Consider the following 16,746-nt stretch of genomic DNA (forward strand, 5'->3'; position numbering starts at 1 on the left):
AGGGATGATCCAAAATGCAATTATGGCAATAATTTCTTCCCCTTGAAATATATCATGTCAACTTTCACTGAGATCTGTTGAGGGAGATACCTCACTGCCCATCTTAATATCTCCTTAAATGAATAGCCACACTACAATAAACTTGTCATCTGAGAATATTTGAGGTATTCTTTCATGACTTTTGGGATTTGCCAGCAAGACCAGTATTTGTTGCCCATTCCTAATCGCCTATCATCTAAGGATTATGAGAGAGTCTGTTGACACCAAATACCCGATGATAAATTTCAACTACACATGCTCACCTCTGATTTTTCTTTCTATATGCACACGTGCAATATAAAGCCAACTTTATTTAAAAAATTAAAAACAAAATCCTATTTTACTTAATTTTTTTTCTTATCTTTTTTTTCATATTTTTAAGAGTTTGTTAAGGCTTCTATCTTTTTTATTTCAATTTATTTCACTGCTACTATGTATACTTCTGTCCACAGAACAGTAGGCTGGGTCTCTGGGTTCCTAGTCCTTCTAGGGAAGGTCCAAGGAGCATAGAGTGCATGCAATAGATATATATCCACTAGGAGTTGGCTTCAACCTGTTTCAGCTTATTTCATGTGGGGAACAGCGCAAGAGTGAGTTAAAATCAGAGCGAGAGAGTCTTTGAAATGATTTATGGCATCATCTATCCTGTATTCATTTTCAAGTGTCTGGTCAGTGCGATAAAATCTCGCAGGCTGCAATAAATTTTCGTCTTTTATTTCTGCTGAAAACATTCCTTGATGGAATTGTTTCTGGGTTGCTTCTGGGCTTGCAGCTGGAATCCTGAATGAAATCTGAGATCACAGTGGAATTTCGGACATTGGAATCCTCATGTTTTAAATTAAACCTACATTACTGCACGTCCAAACTTATTTAAGGTTTTCTTTTAAGTGTGCTAAGATGCCACATCACAGCCGAGAGATACAAACCAACCTGAATAATTCCTCAGCCTGAGTCCTCAAGTCCGGCACTGCGGGGCCGAGGAGTCCATTAGGTGCTACCACAGAGAAAGGAATATGGATTGTGATCAGTGGCCTGCAGTTGATGAAAAAGCGACATCAGTAATGTCCATGGAGTACGCTGCCAACTTTGTGCTGCCAGCTAGCACTCACTGTCAGTGTTTAACAACTGGTACGAAGAGTACCCATAAAAGGAGAAGCATAAATTAAAATGTGAAAAGTTTCTCTGAAAGGAATAATGGAGCAAACTTACAATGTGAAACAGATTATACATGTTTAGTGAAACCAGATATCATTTTAAAAATTATTTTAACAAAGGTGTGTTATGCAGGGCACATGTTTCCTGTGTATTCTTGGCATTTGAGTGATTCCTCAGATGATTCCTTTCTCCTGTGTGACAGTGCACAGTCCAGTAAAGCAGCAGACTTGTGGAGCTCCTGAAACTACAGTAAGTTAACATTTTTTTTAACAGCAGAGCAAAATAGCACACTATAATGTTGACTTTTTAAGAAAGTCTGAACATATGATGGCAGGGATGGTTGTGATTGTTTAAAATGACTTTTGCGATTTTGGTGACACAACTGAAGCATGAACACTATGGCATCAAGACATGCTCGAGATCACTATTAGCTCTCAAAATCCACAATAACAAATGCTGCAGAAAAATGGCAGCAGTTCAAGCAAGCCTGGGAAAATGGCTCTCTTGTGATGGAGCTGAACCAAATTGTGGAACAAATTCTTTACTGTTACTATGATCCCTTTGTAACAAAAGCATAATTCCATTTGCTTTCTATTTGCTTGCTGTATTTGTATGTTAACTTTCTGTGATTCATATACAGGGACACTCAGGTTCCTCTGTGTGTAAACATTTCTCAGTCTTTCATTATTCAAAAATACTTTGTTTTTTTAAAGTTTATTGTGCTTAAATGGATAACTGCAGTCTTTGCCACATTATTATCCAATGGCCATGTACCCAACCTGCCTATATGCAGCCTCTTTGCATCTTCCTCACTGGTTTAGAGTGATTTCTGGGATGACAGGATTGTTATATGAGGAAAGGTTGGCCATATATTCACTGAAGTTTGGAAATCTGGAGTAAGTGGTCATAGTCTCAAGATATGGGGTGGGCCATTTCAAAATGAGATAAGGAGAAAATATTTTCATTCAGAGGGTGGTGTATCTGTGGAACTCTCTAATACATAAGGCGCTAGAGGCCAGGTCATCAAATATACTTAAGAAAGGAGTGGATAGATTTCGAAAGGCTAAAGGTGCTGAGGGTATGGGAAGACAGAGCAGGAGTATAGCGTAGAGATAGAGAATCAGCCATGACTGTTCTGAATGGTGGAACAGGCTTGATGGGTCAAATGGCCTATACCTATTTTCTATATTTCTATTTTTCTGCTTTCCCACACAACTTAGTTTCATCAGCAGACTCAAATATGTTACACTTGGTTTCTTCGTCTAATTTATGAATATAGATCCCAAATGGCTAAGGCCCCTAAGCACTGATCCTTCTGATATTACACTAGTTTCAGCTGGTCAACCTGAAAATGTCCCATTTATTCCGATACAAACCTGAAAAGGAGAATACCTTTTGTCTAGCTGGATTGCATCTACATATTTTAATACAATCTAGGGAAAAGAAAGCAGAGATCTTACTAATCATATTTAATACATTGTTCAAAAATGAAGTGCTAACAGGGGAGTTACAGATAGTTAATTTTGTTTCCATATTTAGGAAGGGCAACAAAATCCAGGAAATTATAGGCCAGTTTAATGCCATTGGCAGGAAAATCATTGAATTCTTACAAAAGGAGACAACAGAGGAACATCTTGATCTGAAGAATATTAGAATGAATTGTCAAGGTGGATTTCAAAAAGGTAAGCCTTCCTTCACTAACCTTACTGAATTTTTTGAGGAACTAACAGAACAGACAATCATGCCACAAGAATTCAATGAGTTCCTTCTGTCTCTGCTTTCTCTGTGTGTGTCTGTGTGCTGATTGCCTTCATCCTCCAGCTCGCTGATCTACTTAAAAACAGTAACTTTGTTTTATCTGTGTTTAATGACACAGTCTATGTATCCTAACTCCCTTCCTGTTGGTATTGCTTCCAGATCAAGGGTAACCAGTTCATATGGATCTTCATTTCTTCTTAACCAAGAAAATTAGAATTAATCCTTCCACAATTGATTCTATTATGGACCAGGCCAGACCCCCTCAAAACATTTTAAGAAGGTAACCCAGACCCTAACTTTTTTTGTTGTTTTAGGCAGAGGTAAGGTGGATATCCCAGGAGTGATGCAACTGCTCAAACCACTCAGTTTTAAACAAAACTGAATTTATTTACAGACTACCAAATAAGACATGAACAAAAGAGAACAGAATACAGAATAACTTAACCTATCTGAAAACCCAACCGACTGTGTCGTAACTTAATGATGCTGTTCCAATTTCCTGCAACATCTCCATAAACACACCCCTTGGCAAAAAAGATAAAATCAAACACAGGTTCCTACAGGAGAGATGTCAGAGAGTGAGAGGGAGAAAGGATCAGCCAGGGATCATTTGTTGAAGCATGGACCTTCTTTCCACTGAGCTGCTTCTCTGTCCCCAGCAGTTTCTAACCCAAACTAGGAAAGTCCCTGAACTGGGAGAACTGACCACTCCTCTTTCATTGTACAACTCTTTTAAAGTAAAATCTAAACACCTTTTCCCTGATTGTTGCCTTGGACAGTATCTGTTAGATCGCTCACCCAGACCTATCGGAACCTCTGCCTTTTACAAGCCCACTTGAAAAAACCAAGGACAACATAACCTTGTGAAAGGAGCAGCATCATCACAATGCAAACACGTAAAAGCCATTTCAAACAATTTAAAACAATGATGTGTTCTACATACAGGTCGTTCTGCTATAACATGCATTTCATTAACACAAATTCACTATAACACGATTGACAAATTGGGAACACCTTCTAAAGCGCAAAGTTTCAAAGCATGTATTAGCTATAACACGATTCCGGCCCCAATAGTTCAAATGGTGCTGCTATTACACAATTTTCTTATAACATGGGGTTGCATGAGAAAGGAACTACCACGTTATAGCAGAATTGACTGTACTTCTTTTTCTTATTGTAATGCTTCTGAATCAACAGTCGCTGCAGGTTAGTTTTAGGATTAATACATAATAGTCAGATAACTTCCTTAAAGTCTGGTGCAAGAACCTTCTTTTTAACTATATATAGCGAAATTGAATCTTGGAATTCAGTGTAAAACTTGAAAATTTGCCAGTGAAACCAAACATGGGTGGGTGGCAAAAAAAGGGGATACAAATTGCCAGCAGCTATCCAGTAGGAGAAAGTGAGGACTGCAGATGCTGGAGATCAGAGTTGAAGAGTGTGGTGTTGGAAAAGCGCAGCCAGTCAGGTAGCATCCAAGGAGCAGGAGAATCGATGTTGCGAGCATAAACCCTTCATTGGAAGGGCTAATGTTCGAAACGTCGATTCTCCTGCTCCTCGGATGCTGCCTGACTAGCTGTGCTTTTCCAACACCACACTCTTCAACTCTGCAGCTATCCAGTGGTAGGCTAGCAGAATGGGCAGATGAGGTTTAATAAGAGAAGTGTGAGCTGATGCATTTTGTTAGAAGGATGGGGAGAGGCAATATAGCTTTAAGGCACCGTTCTAAAGAGTGTGCAGGGACAGCCCATATTGAGGGTGTGGTTAGCAAATCATGTGGGCTTTATAAATAGAGGCATTGAATACAGAAGGAAGTGTTGCTGAACCTTTATCGAACTCTGGTTAGACTCTGGTTAGACTCCCCCCGCCCCAACGAGAGAACTATATCCAGTTCTGGTCACCTCACTTTAGGAAGGAGGTGAGGGTCCTCGAGACAGTGCAGAGAAAATTTACCAGAATGGTTCCAAAATTGGTGTGTTTTTGCTACAAGATTAGGTTAGAGAAACTGGGTGTTGTTTATGCCTTTAGACTAAAGACATTGAGAGGAGACAGATTGACAGGTGTACAAACTGATGACAGGTTTTGATTCATTAGACAAGGAAAAGCTGTTCTCACTTGCTGATGGCAGGAGGACGAGAGCAGATTCTCTGGGAATTGGGCTGAGCAACCCCAGAATAAGTGCAGAGGTGGGCTGGCTGGAATACCTGCCTCAAAACTCTAGCAATGTGGTGAAGTTCTAAACAAAACAAAATAAATCATCCACACATTCCTCATTGTTACACCCCACCAAACATGGTCCACGTTCCCTATCCTGTTTGTTCTTTTGGAAGAATGATTGAACTAACTGCTCAACATTGTATTTCCTCAGCATTCTTGATCTGAATGATGCCAGAATCAACGGTGTATAATTTGTGACTTAGCATCCTGGAAAACATGAGCAACAGGGTTCAGAATATTCCACCCTTTATCTTTTTGTCTTCAAGTATAACCCATTGGTCAAAATGATTTTTCAGAAAGCTAATCTTTGCAGACAAGTCATTTTTAAAAATCTTCTCCTGAAGTGTGTCATAGAGTCTAGAGATGTACAGCATGGAAACAGACCCTTCGGTCCAACCCGTCCATGCCGACCTGATATCCCAACCCAATCTAGTCCCACCTATCAGCACCCAGCCCATATCCCTCCAAACCCTTCCTATTCATATACCCATCCAAATCCCTCTTAAATGTTGCAATTGTACCAGCCTCCACCACTTCCTCTGGCAGCTCATTCCATACACGTACCACCCTCTGTGTGAAAAAGTTGCCCCTTAGGTCTCTTATATCTTTCCCCTCTCACCCTAAACCTATGCCCTCTAGTTCTGGACTCCCCGACCCCAAGGAAAAGACTTTGTCTATTTACCCTATTCATGCCCCTCATGATTTTGTAAACCTCTATAAGGTCACCCCTCAGCCTCCGACGCTCCAGGGAAAACAGCCCCAGCCTGTTCAGCCTCTCCCTATAGCTCAAATCCTCCAACCCTGGCAACATCCTTGTAAATCTTTTCTGAACCCTTTCGGGTTTCACAACATCCTTCCGATAGGAAGGAGACCAGAATTGCCCACAATATTCCAACAGCCGCAACTTGACCTCCCAACTCCTGTACTCAATACTCTGGCCAATAAAGGAAAGCATAACAAATGCCTTTTCACTATCCTATCTACCTGCAACTCCACTTTCAAGGAGCTATGAACCTGCGCTCCAAGGTCTCTTTGTTCAGCAACGCTCCCTAGGACCTTACCATTAAGTGTATAAGTCCTGCTAAGATTTGCTTTCCCAAAATGCAGCACCTTGCATTTATCTAAATTAAACTCCATCTGCCACTTCTCAGCCCATTGGCCCATCTGGTCCAGATCCTGTTGTAATCTGAGGTAACCCTCTTCGCTGTCCACTACACCTCCAATTTTGGTGTCATCTGCAAACTTACTAACTGTACCTCTTAAGCTCACATCCAAATCATTTATGTAAATGACAAAAAGTAGAGGACCCAGCACTGATCCTTGTGGCACTCCACTGGTCACAGGCCTCCAGTCTGGAAAACAACCCTCCACCACCACCCTCTGTCTTCTACCTTTGAGCCAGTTCTGTATCCAAATGGCTAGTTCTCCCTGTATTCCGTGAGATCTAACCTTGCTAATCAGTCTCCCATGGGGAACCTTGCTGAAGTGCATATAGATCACATCTACCGCTCTGCCCTCATCAATCCTCTTTGTTACTTCTTCAAAAACTCAATCAAGTTTGTGGGACATGATTTCCCACACACAAAGCCATGTTGACTATCCCTAATCAGTCCTTGCCTTTCCAAATACATGGATTAGCACTTTTTGTTTTGGACAACCAGAGTACTCCTTTGGAGAGCTGTGATACCCTTGCAGATAGGTTTCCAAGATACCTTAAGGTTGGCTTTTAGGGATCCTTTGGGAAGGTATCCTGTATCCTCTTGGGATGGGATCAAGGATCCTTTTGTGGGGGTGGGATCAGGTCAGGCACCTTTGGGAACAGGTAAAGCCACATCCAGTTCTGAATGGTGGTGGACAATTAAACAACTCACTGGAGGAGGAGGCTCCACAAATAATGGAAGAGCCCAAAATTTCAGCGCAAAAGATAAGGATGAAGCATTCGCAACAACAATCTTCAACAAGAACTGCTGAGTGGATGATCCAACTTGGCTTCCTCCAGTGGTCTCCAACATCACAGATGCCAGTCTTTGCCCAATTTGATTCACTCCATGTGATATCAAGAAATGGTTGGAGATACTGAATACTACAAAGGCTATGGGCCCTGACAACATTCCAGCAATAGTACTGAAGACTTGTGCTCCAGAACTTGCTGCTTCCCTAGCCAATCTGTTCCAGCGCAGTTACAACACTGGTATCTATCCAACAAAATTGAAACTGGTCTGGGCATGTCATGTACATGAAAAGCAGGTCAATTCCAACCCGGCCAATTACTGCCCCATCGGTCTACTCTCAATCATCAGTAAACTGTTCGAAGGTGTCACCAACAGTGCTATCAAGCAGCACCTGCTCAGCAATAACCTGCTCAGTGACGCCCAGTTTGGGTTCCACCAGGGTCACTCAGCTCCTGACCTCATTACAGCCTTGGTTCAAACATGGACAAAAGAGCTGAACTCCAGAGAGGAGGGGAGAGGGACAGCCCTTGACAAAAAGGCTAGATTTGATGGAGTGCAGCATCAAGGAACAGGGGGATTCAGGGGGCAAACTCTCCAGTGGTCAGAGTCATACCTGGTACATAGGAAGATGGTCATAGTTGTTGGACGTCAGTCATCTCAGCTCCAGGACATCTCTGCAGGAGTTCCTCAAGGTAGTGTCCTCGGCCCAAGCTGCTTCATCAATGACTTGCCCTCCAGCACAACGTCAGAAGTTGGGAAGTTCACTGACAATGTTTCCACTAGCGGAAGAATCTCAAACTAGGGATATAATTTCAGGACAAAGGGACACTCATTTAAGACAAAGATGCAAATGAATTTCTTCTCTCTGAGGATAGTAAATGAATGCAAATCTCTACCTCAGAGAGTTGTGGCGACTAGATCACTGAAAGTACTGAAAGATGAGTTTGAGTTTTGAACTATTGGAGTGGATACCTACATGCCTGGAGAATATGAAAAGCTGGCCCCAAAGAAGAGTTGAGGCCTGTGGCAGATCAGCCATGATCTTGCTGGACGGCCTTCTCCTGTTCCAATTTCTTAAGTTCTTATATACTAGAGAGAACAGGTTTTCACTGTTTACCGCATCAAACATCATCTTGAAAAGCTCAATTTCGTCAGCTCTTCCCTTTTTCTGTGCCAAGGAGAGCAGGCCAGATTTTTCTAACCACCTGTCATAATGCTGAGGTCCCTTAGCACTGATTTTTGAGCAAACCTAGTCAAGACTTTCATCATCTTAATTTGCCTCCTGTCAAATGCCTCCCAAAAGTGCAGATTTGCAACATCTACTGCACTACCTTGAGTAACCTTCTGTGTTGCCCCAACAAAGAATTCAATTAAGTGTGACATAATTTTTGTTGAACAAATCCATGCTGATTATGCTCAATTAAGTCATTATTTTCTGAATGAAAGTTTATTTTGTTCCAAATAATGATTTCCAATGACTTTCCTCCCACTGATGTGATGCTTACTGGCATGACATTACCTGGTTTATTCTGCTTGCTTCAATGGTGATATAACATTAGCAATCCTCCTCTCTTCCAGCGTTGCTCTTGATTCCAATGAGGCCTGAAAGGTTGTGACCAGTGCCTCTGTGCTGTCTACCTTTGCTTCTTTACGGAGCCTGGGAAGCATTCCATTCAGACCAGGTGGCATTCCAACGTTCAGTAATAGGCATTTTAGTACACCTTCTGTCTCTATTATTATCTTGTCCAAAACTTGCCCCCCTCTTTTCATGTAAACGTTTTATCATCCACTTCCTTTGTGAAAACTTATGCAAAACATTAATTTAATACCTTTACCACAGCCTCTACCTGAGATTCTAAATAGGTCCAACATTCTCTCCAGTTAACTGCTTGCATTTTCATGTTTGGAAAATGTCAGTGTTATAGAAATGTACAGCACGAAAACAGACCTCTCAGTCCAACATATCCATGCTGACCAAATATCCTAAATTAATCTAGCCCCATTTGCCAGCATTTGGCCCATATCCCTCTAAACCCTTCCAATTCATGTACCCATCCAGATGCCTTTGAAATGTTGTAATTGTAAAGGGCAAAATTTGTTAGGTATTATTGAAAGAAAGAGGTACACGTGAAGCTTTCTATCTTTGACTCAACAGGGCAGAATCACAAGAATGCCAAATCTCAGGGAACAACAATTTGTAGTACCTGAGAAGAAAGTATTGATTGGTTAGCAAGTGGCAAATGTTTTAGGGTTCAGTTTAATGTTGTCTGCTAATCTTTTCTCATACTCTCTCTGCTTCCTCTATTAACTTCTTCAATTCCATCTAACATGTTCAAAATGTTGCTGGTTAGTAACTGAATCTTGCTGCTGGCAAACATCATCAGCCTTCTTTTTCAGTTTTACTTTAAACTTTGTTGCCTGTCTTGCAACAGAAAAATTCTGAACCAATCAAAAAATGTTGCCATGACAATGAACTTATTATAAATCAACAGTATTATGACAAGAAGGGTTACTTTTTGTGACAGTGACAATCATGTTTGCTATATGTGATGAGTTGGTTAAATCATATGGTTGGATGGTCATATGCACAAAATCTCTTCAGGAGCTTTTGCAGGTGGATCGGAAAATCTATTTAATTTTCCACCTTGCTGTCATGTTGGCCCCTCTATCCTCAGTTTGTGTGTTTCAATGAAGTTCAACACAAGCTTAAGGGACAACATCTCATCTTGGACTTAGACTCTACAGCCTTCCAGTCTCAGCACTGAGTTCAAACATTTTGCTGCCTTTTCCTTTCCAGGTTTTACTCATGTTCTCCTTTTGCTTTCAGATGGCAGCCTCCTGGAGAGACATCATTTGTTTCTTGTCCCTTTACCACTCCGTTGGGCTTGGCACCTTCTGTCATTTAATCTCTCCTGCCCTCCATCACAGACCTTCCTTTTGTTTATTTTACCTTCATTTTGAAGTGACTGCATCTTTCACTTTTCACAATTCTAAGCAAGAGTCATATTAGACTCGAGATGTTAATTCTTCCTCTCACGACAAATGGTACCAGATCTTCTGAGCTTCTCCAGCATTTTCGGTTTTGTTTAAAATGTGGGGGCTGAGTTCTAGTAGATGAAATTCAGTCTTTCTGTGATTACAATATCCATTGTATCTCCTTTTGTTTTGAATCTTCCTAAAGGGCCCTGTTTATCAATCAACATTAATTTCTCATAAAGGGTTGTTATTGTCAAAACATTTAAATATATTTTTTCTCATTGCAGGTGTGTTGTGTTGCTTTTTTGTTGCAGTTTCAATCTTTATTATGAACTCGATTAATTATTTGTCAATTCCTCCATTCTAAACTGTAAAGCTTGACCCTAAAAATGTGAGAATTTCTCTCACCCTCACAAACTTTCTCTCACCCTGTCAGTATCTCTGCCTCTCTCTCTCACACAAATTGTCTCTCTATTCCTCTACCTGTCTCTCCTCCCACTCTGCCTTTCTGTATCTGTCACTCTCTCTTCCCTTTATGTCTCTCTCCATCCCTCTGTATCTGTCACTCTCTCTTCCCCTTTATGTCTCTCTCCATCCCTCTGTCTCTGTCACTCTCTCTTCCCCTTTATGTCTCTCCCCATCTCTCTGTCTCTGTCACTCTCTCTTCCATTTTATGTCTCTCTCCATCCCTCTGTCTCTGTCACTCTCTCTTTCCCTTTATCTCTCTCTCCATCTCTCTGTCTCTGTCACTCTCTCTTCCCCTTTATGTCTCTCTCCATCTCTCTGTCTCTGTCACTCTCTCTTTCCCTTTATCTCTCTCTCCATCCCTCTGTCTCTGTCACTCTCTCTTTCCCTTTATCTCTCTCTCCATCTCTCTGTCTCTGTCACTCTCTCTTCCCCTTTATGTCTCTCTCCATCTCTCTGTCTCTGTCACTCTCTCTTTCCCTTTATCTCTCTCTCCATCCCTCTGTATCTGTCACTCTCTCTTTCCCTTTATGTCTCTCCCCATCTCTCTGTCTCTGTCACTCTCTCTTTCCCTTTATGTCTCTCTCCATCCCTCTGTCTCTGTCACTCTCTCTCTTTCCCTTTATGTCTCTCCCCATCTCTCTGTCTCTGTCACTCTCTCTCTTTCCCTTTATGTCTCTCTCCATCCCTCTGTCTCTGTCACTCTCTCTCTTTCCCTTTATGTCTCTCCCCATCTCTCTGTCTCTGTCACTCTCTCTCTTTCCCTTTATGTCTCTCTCCATCCCTCTGTCTCTGTCACTCTCTCTCTTTCCCTTTATGTCTCTCCCCATCTCTCTGTCTCTGTCACTCTCTCTCTTTCCCTTTATCTCTCTCTCCATCTCTCTGTCTCTGTCACTCTCTCTCTTTCCCTTTATGTCTCTCTCCATCCCTCTGTCTCTGTCACTCTCTCTCTTTCCCTTTATGTCTCTCCCCATCTCTCTGTCTCTGTCACTCTCTCTCTTTCCCTTTATGTCTCTCTCCATCCCTCTGTCTCTGTCACTCTCTCTCTTTCCCTTTATGTCTCTCCCCATCTCTCTGTCTCTGTCACTCTCTCTCTTTCCCTTTATCTCTCTCTCCATCTCTCTGTCTCTGTCACTCTCTCTCTTTCCCTTTATGTCTCTCTCCATCCCTCTGTCTCTGTCACTCTCTCTCTTTCCCTTTATGTCTCTCCCCATCTCTCTGTCTCTGTCACTCTCTCTCTTTCCCTTTATCTCTCTCTCCATCTCTCTGTCTCTGTCACTCTCTCTCTTTCCCTTTATCTCTCTCTCCATCTCTCTGTCTCTGTCACTCTCTCTCTTTCCCTTTATGTCTCTCTCCATCCCTCTGTCTCTGTCACTCTCTCTCTTTCCCTTTATGTCTCTCCCCATCTCTCTGTCTCTGTCACTCTCTCTCTTTCCCTTTATCTCTCTCTCCATCTCTCTGTCTCTGTCACTCTCTCTCTTTCCCTTTATGTCTCTCCCCATCTCTCTGTCCCTGTGAATCTTCGTTTTCTTTTTCCTCATTCTGTCTCTATCTCCTTTCCTCATTCTATGTCTGTCTCTCCCCCCCCCCCCCCCCGCCGCTCTCTCATTGTTTTTCGCATCTGTTATTTTCCTTCAATCTCTTTCTCTAGGTCTCCCACTTTCGCTCTGGCCGTTGCATGTAACAACTGCCTCTATTTTGTCAGTGGGACCAATCACGTCAGGACACTGGAACCCTCGGGCGCCCATTGGTTGAAATGCCACCGGCACTGTCCCATCAAGAGGTTGCTTTTCCTGTCTGACTGACAGCTGTCAATCATCCCCACCCAACGGGACAAAACTCCCCAGCATGGAGATAACTGGGGACAGGCTCATGCTCCGGGGGTAAAAAAGACATCCCATTCTCACAGAACCAAACACCCCCACGACATCGGTACCGAGCGAGGGAAAGCTGCCACTCACTCAGACAAAAGCTTGCGGCTAGCATGCGCCTGGCCGGAATAAATTGCAGAGGGCTCCGTTACCCTGAGATTGTGATGGAGTTGAGAAGGGGATTGATTGGCAGGGCCCACGCACTCCACTGCCTTCTGGAGAGAGAAACATGCAGAGGTGAAAAGACCCACAATCTCCATCGAGCAGCGAGTACTTTCTCTCCACAGATGCTGGCAGACCTGCTGAGGTTTCAATGTGTGTGTGAGTGAGTGTGTGACCCCGAGCAGCCCAGGACAGGCTGGTGCTACGGAGCGCCCTGAGCAAGCGGCGGGCAACGCGGAGCTGTCTCCCCCAGGAGACCATGCATCTCCGCGGCTGGCCCGGAGCTGAACAGCACCCCCCCCCCCCCCCCCCTCTCCCAGCACAACCTCTGGAAATGACCCCCCCCCCCCACCTCATCATACCTAGAAAAAAAAGCACACACTGCGCCGGGCGAATGAAGCAGTAAACCCGAACTCTGTCCTGGGGAGGGTTCCTCCAAGTTGGAGCAAGGGAGTCCTTCACACTCAGAGAGCACACTTCCAAGAAATGTCTTTGAATAGCCCCGATTCAGAAACTGGGGCTTTGTGTATGTGGGGGGGGGGGGGTGCACAAAAAGTAATTCTGGCTGTTAAAACCAACTAAAAAAAATAAAGCCGGACATCGTTTAGCTTTTGAACGCGACAAACTTCACAATTTCCGAAGAAACTGCCCCAAGTGTCGCGTTTGCAATCGATTCTGTGAAAGAGGGAGAGAGAGAGAGAACCCCGAGCTGCAACATTAACTCACCACGACAGAATAGAGACATGCAACTTATGAAGCTGAGTGGGACTACTGAATTAATGGTTTGGGTTTGACTCGGACTGTAGTCGCTTGAGAAGACATTCCTGTTCAATATGACAAAGACTTGTGCAGAGAGCCTAGGGAATCGAACCACTTCAGGCGAGAATTCCCCCCCTCCACCAACCCCATCCACGGAAGGTGCAGCATCTCGTTACTTGTGCTAAACTGATACCCTTTTCACGGGGTGCTGGTGGAAGGTCAAACTGACTCCGCAACGTGGCTATCTCGAGGCATTCATATAAACTTGCCCCCTTAACCGCAAGGTGTCTATATTCAAAAGAAAATAAGCACAATCGCAACCTTCAGGCTGAATTTTCTTTCACCGAACTTTGTGAAGAAAAGGGACAGTATTTGGGAAGAGGGTGGGGGGTTGGAGATCTGGCTGGCCAGGAAGGAGGGGCTCTGGTGAATGGGGAGAGCTAGCTGGGGAGGGAGAGGAGGGCGGGTTCCCAGCTTGGCTGGGGGGTGGGCAAAGGGGGTGGAGATCTCCTGGCGGTGGGGATATACGCAGTCACTGTAGGGAGAGCGGACTTAAAACCTGCGGTGCCAGGGCCAGAGAACAGAGCGTTGCTGGATACCTGATTGCCCTTCGCCCGGTCCGAGCTTGACTTTATGACGGCGCCGTAACTGCGGGACTCCTTCTCCACATTAACACATTCTGCATGTCTAATATTTAGACATGTTCAGGCTTCTGGATTCGCGGACATTATTACTGCTTGTTGCAGTGCAAGCACTCCTCGTTGCTGTTGGCAGATGTCAAGACAGAGATATCCGTAAGTCTGATTTTTCTGTTATCATTCTTTCAGAACCTCCACACACACACACAGATACCAACACACCCCCCCCCCTCCCAAAACAGCTGAGTTTGTGAGGTGAACGCTTGCACAGTAACTCCGGGTGCAAACCGAGCCTGGACTTGAGTAGGACTGGAGGCGAGAGGGAGAGAGATTTGCACTGTCTCTGAAATCATCTTCAGGTCAAATTCTTCATGCTCAGTGTTTGCGGGAGTGAAAGTCATGTGTGTGTGTGTGGGAGGGAGGGGGGAATCTGTGTTGGTTTGAAGGCTTCTGAAAGTTTAGAAATTCAATCCACCCCCCCCTCCCTTTGATGGGATGCTGGGGTTTAAGTGGAGAGAAGGGGAGGACTTCTGAAGGAGTAGGATTTACCCAGTTCGATGTCGGGGGGGGGGGGGGCAGGCATATGCAGATTAGTAAATGAGCCTCCCCGACCTAGTAAGGATTTCACCGTCCACATTTTTCCAAATTCACCTCAGGCCATGGAAAGGTTGGGCTTGACCCCAAATTGGTATTCTTGCGAAGCGTCCTGATGGGCTGGGAAGACCAAACCCGTTGGTAAAATATGCTTTTTCAGCAAATTCACTTGGAGCGAATTTCTTCAGCTTCACTACTGGGGGTAAAGGGAGCAGGACGGTACTGCTGTAACCTGAGCAGAAAAAGATACAGGCATTTGGATCTTTGCACGTTCAAGTGTATCAGAGGGAGCTGGGAAAGTAGTTCCTATTGCCCGGGAAGGGGGGGGGGGAGCCTTTGGAGTCAAGCAATTGCTCCTCGCTTGGCACCCATCCTGGTAAGAGCTAGAAAAGCAAGGGGGGGGGGCGGGTGGAGGGAGAGCCTAAACTTTCCCACTGGGATGGCGAGTGAGCAGAGAGAGCATTTGCAAAGGGAGATTGATGGCTGGCTGGAATGGAGGGGACGGGGGGAGGGGATGGTGGCGAGGCACCTCCTCTAGAGAGGCCCAGACGAGGGATCAAACACTCCTGGCTGGCACGGTGCAGAGGGAAGCCGAGACAATCCGAGTCCGCCACTAGGCGCTTGTCAACATTACGCCTGAAGAGCATGGGCGCAAGTTGAATGTTATTGTAAAATTCCGTAGGGTTTACGGTGAAATGTTACGGCTTTATTTTATAGAGAAGTTAGAGTTTTGAAGGGAAGAAACAACCTGAGATAGAGAGAGAGAGAGAATATTCAATCGACTGGTCACAAATTCCACTGGTAAATTGTGCGGTTTCTCTGATGAGTTTCTCTTTTTACCGCATAATTATCCCTGTTAGTCCGATTGGGATATTTAGACTAATCCACCACTTATTATTCATCTTGAAATGTGCTCTGAAACAGTCCCAGCCGAGAGCAACAATACAGAGCCCGCTAACAAGAAAGGACAAGTTTCAGTGTCACTCGATATTGTTTGGTCTCTCTCTCTCTCTCTCTCCTGATTGTCTTTGGTCTTCAAGGGGAGTCTTATCACTCTCTCTTCGATCATCTTACAACCAGTCCACACTCACTAGGCTCCAGACACCAATGTTCCAGCCGCCCCCACCCCCTCACTTGAGGAAGTTTGAAAGCCCTCTCACCAGCACTGAACCGAGTGCAGTGTCTGATTGTGAGATCAAAGACTTGAAATTGGGAGCGTAAATGAAACTGAATTCAAAGAGAAGTGTGTGTATGTTTGGGATTAGCGGGGGGAGGGGGACTTGTTTGTAAATTTGAGCCTGATAGTTCTCTGCAAAACTGCAATTCAGGTGGGTTTGAAAATACATTAAAGTGCCGTTCCACTTTATAAAACCCGTTTGGTTGTGTTGGAAGTACGGTTAGAAAACACTAGCGTCCTGATCAGACCTTTCTCTGCTGAGTCCCACCACACAAAGGAGGACTTCAGTTGGGAAACTGCGAGAGGAAAAGACTTCAAAGCGGTCCCACTGTCAGAATTAGTGTCCACCCCCTTCAAACCGTTCCAAACTGGGACCCAGAGATTCTGACACTGTGAGCTGGTCTTTTACCCCAAGTCAGCATGGATATTCAGAACAAATAAACCTCTCACTGCCTTTCCAGACACGGTGAAAGGGACTTCCAGTTACAGAGAGATAGTTGAAAAATGGTATAGAAATGTCAACAGTTGGAAATAGAGGTTCATTGAAGGTGTCTTCAGAACGCCAGGTTAACTGTGAGTCCTGTCTTTCTGAAATGTTGGAATGCAAGCAGGAGCTAGATGGAAGCAGGTTCTGAATGATGCTTTTGTGTCCTTGCTGTTTGCCCGGAGAGACTGTGTGTGTATGTGGATTGATTGCAATCCCCTTATTATTTGCTTAACCTGGTTCCGACAGTGGGCTGTGAATCAGCCGCTGTGTGTGTGTGTCAATTGAGAATGAGATCTATTCATTCAATCTGAGGGTCTACCGGGCTCACACAGGGCAGGGAGGCTGATCCCAAATCAGCAACTGGGTCCACTCCAGAAGCCAGACAGCCTCTTCCATACTTGTCATTGCAATTCATTACCAAAGACTGGCATGTCTTAAAAATTGTAAGATACGCTTTCGGAAAGGGTCCTCCGTTTAAAACATTTTGCACTGTCAA

The 16,746-nt window shown here is 44.1% G+C and overlaps 1 protein-coding gene and 1 long non-coding RNA gene across 3 annotated transcripts in view; both read left to right on the plus strand.

Moving 5' to 3' along the window:
• Positions 1–932: 932 nt before the first annotated feature.
• LOC140471180 (uncharacterized) lies at positions 933–12,889 on the plus strand. The gene is made up of 3 exons (XR_011956880.1): positions 933–1,443; positions 2,734–2,876; positions 12,268–12,889. It is a non-coding gene; the product is annotated as an uncharacterized lncRNA (long non-coding RNA).
• A 992-nt stretch (positions 12,890–13,881) lies between these two features.
• LOC140471179 (uncharacterized) overlaps positions 13,882–16,746 on the plus strand; it is an 81,924-nt gene continuing 79,059 nt past the window's right edge. For both annotated transcript variants that reach the window (XM_072567067.1, XM_072567068.1), the window contains exon 1: positions 13,882–14,148. In XM_072567067.1, coding sequence (XP_072423168.1) covers positions 14,055–14,148 — 94 coding nt within the window. In that variant the 5' untranslated portion in view covers positions 13,882–14,054. The remainder of the gene's footprint in view (positions 14,149–16,746) is intronic.

This window comes from Chiloscyllium punctatum, chromosome X (genome assembly GCF_047496795.1).
Source record: "Chiloscyllium punctatum isolate Juve2018m chromosome X, sChiPun1.3, whole genome shotgun sequence".
In the NCBI taxonomy this organism is placed as follows: domain Eukaryota; kingdom Metazoa; phylum Chordata; class Chondrichthyes; order Orectolobiformes; family Hemiscylliidae; genus Chiloscyllium; species Chiloscyllium punctatum.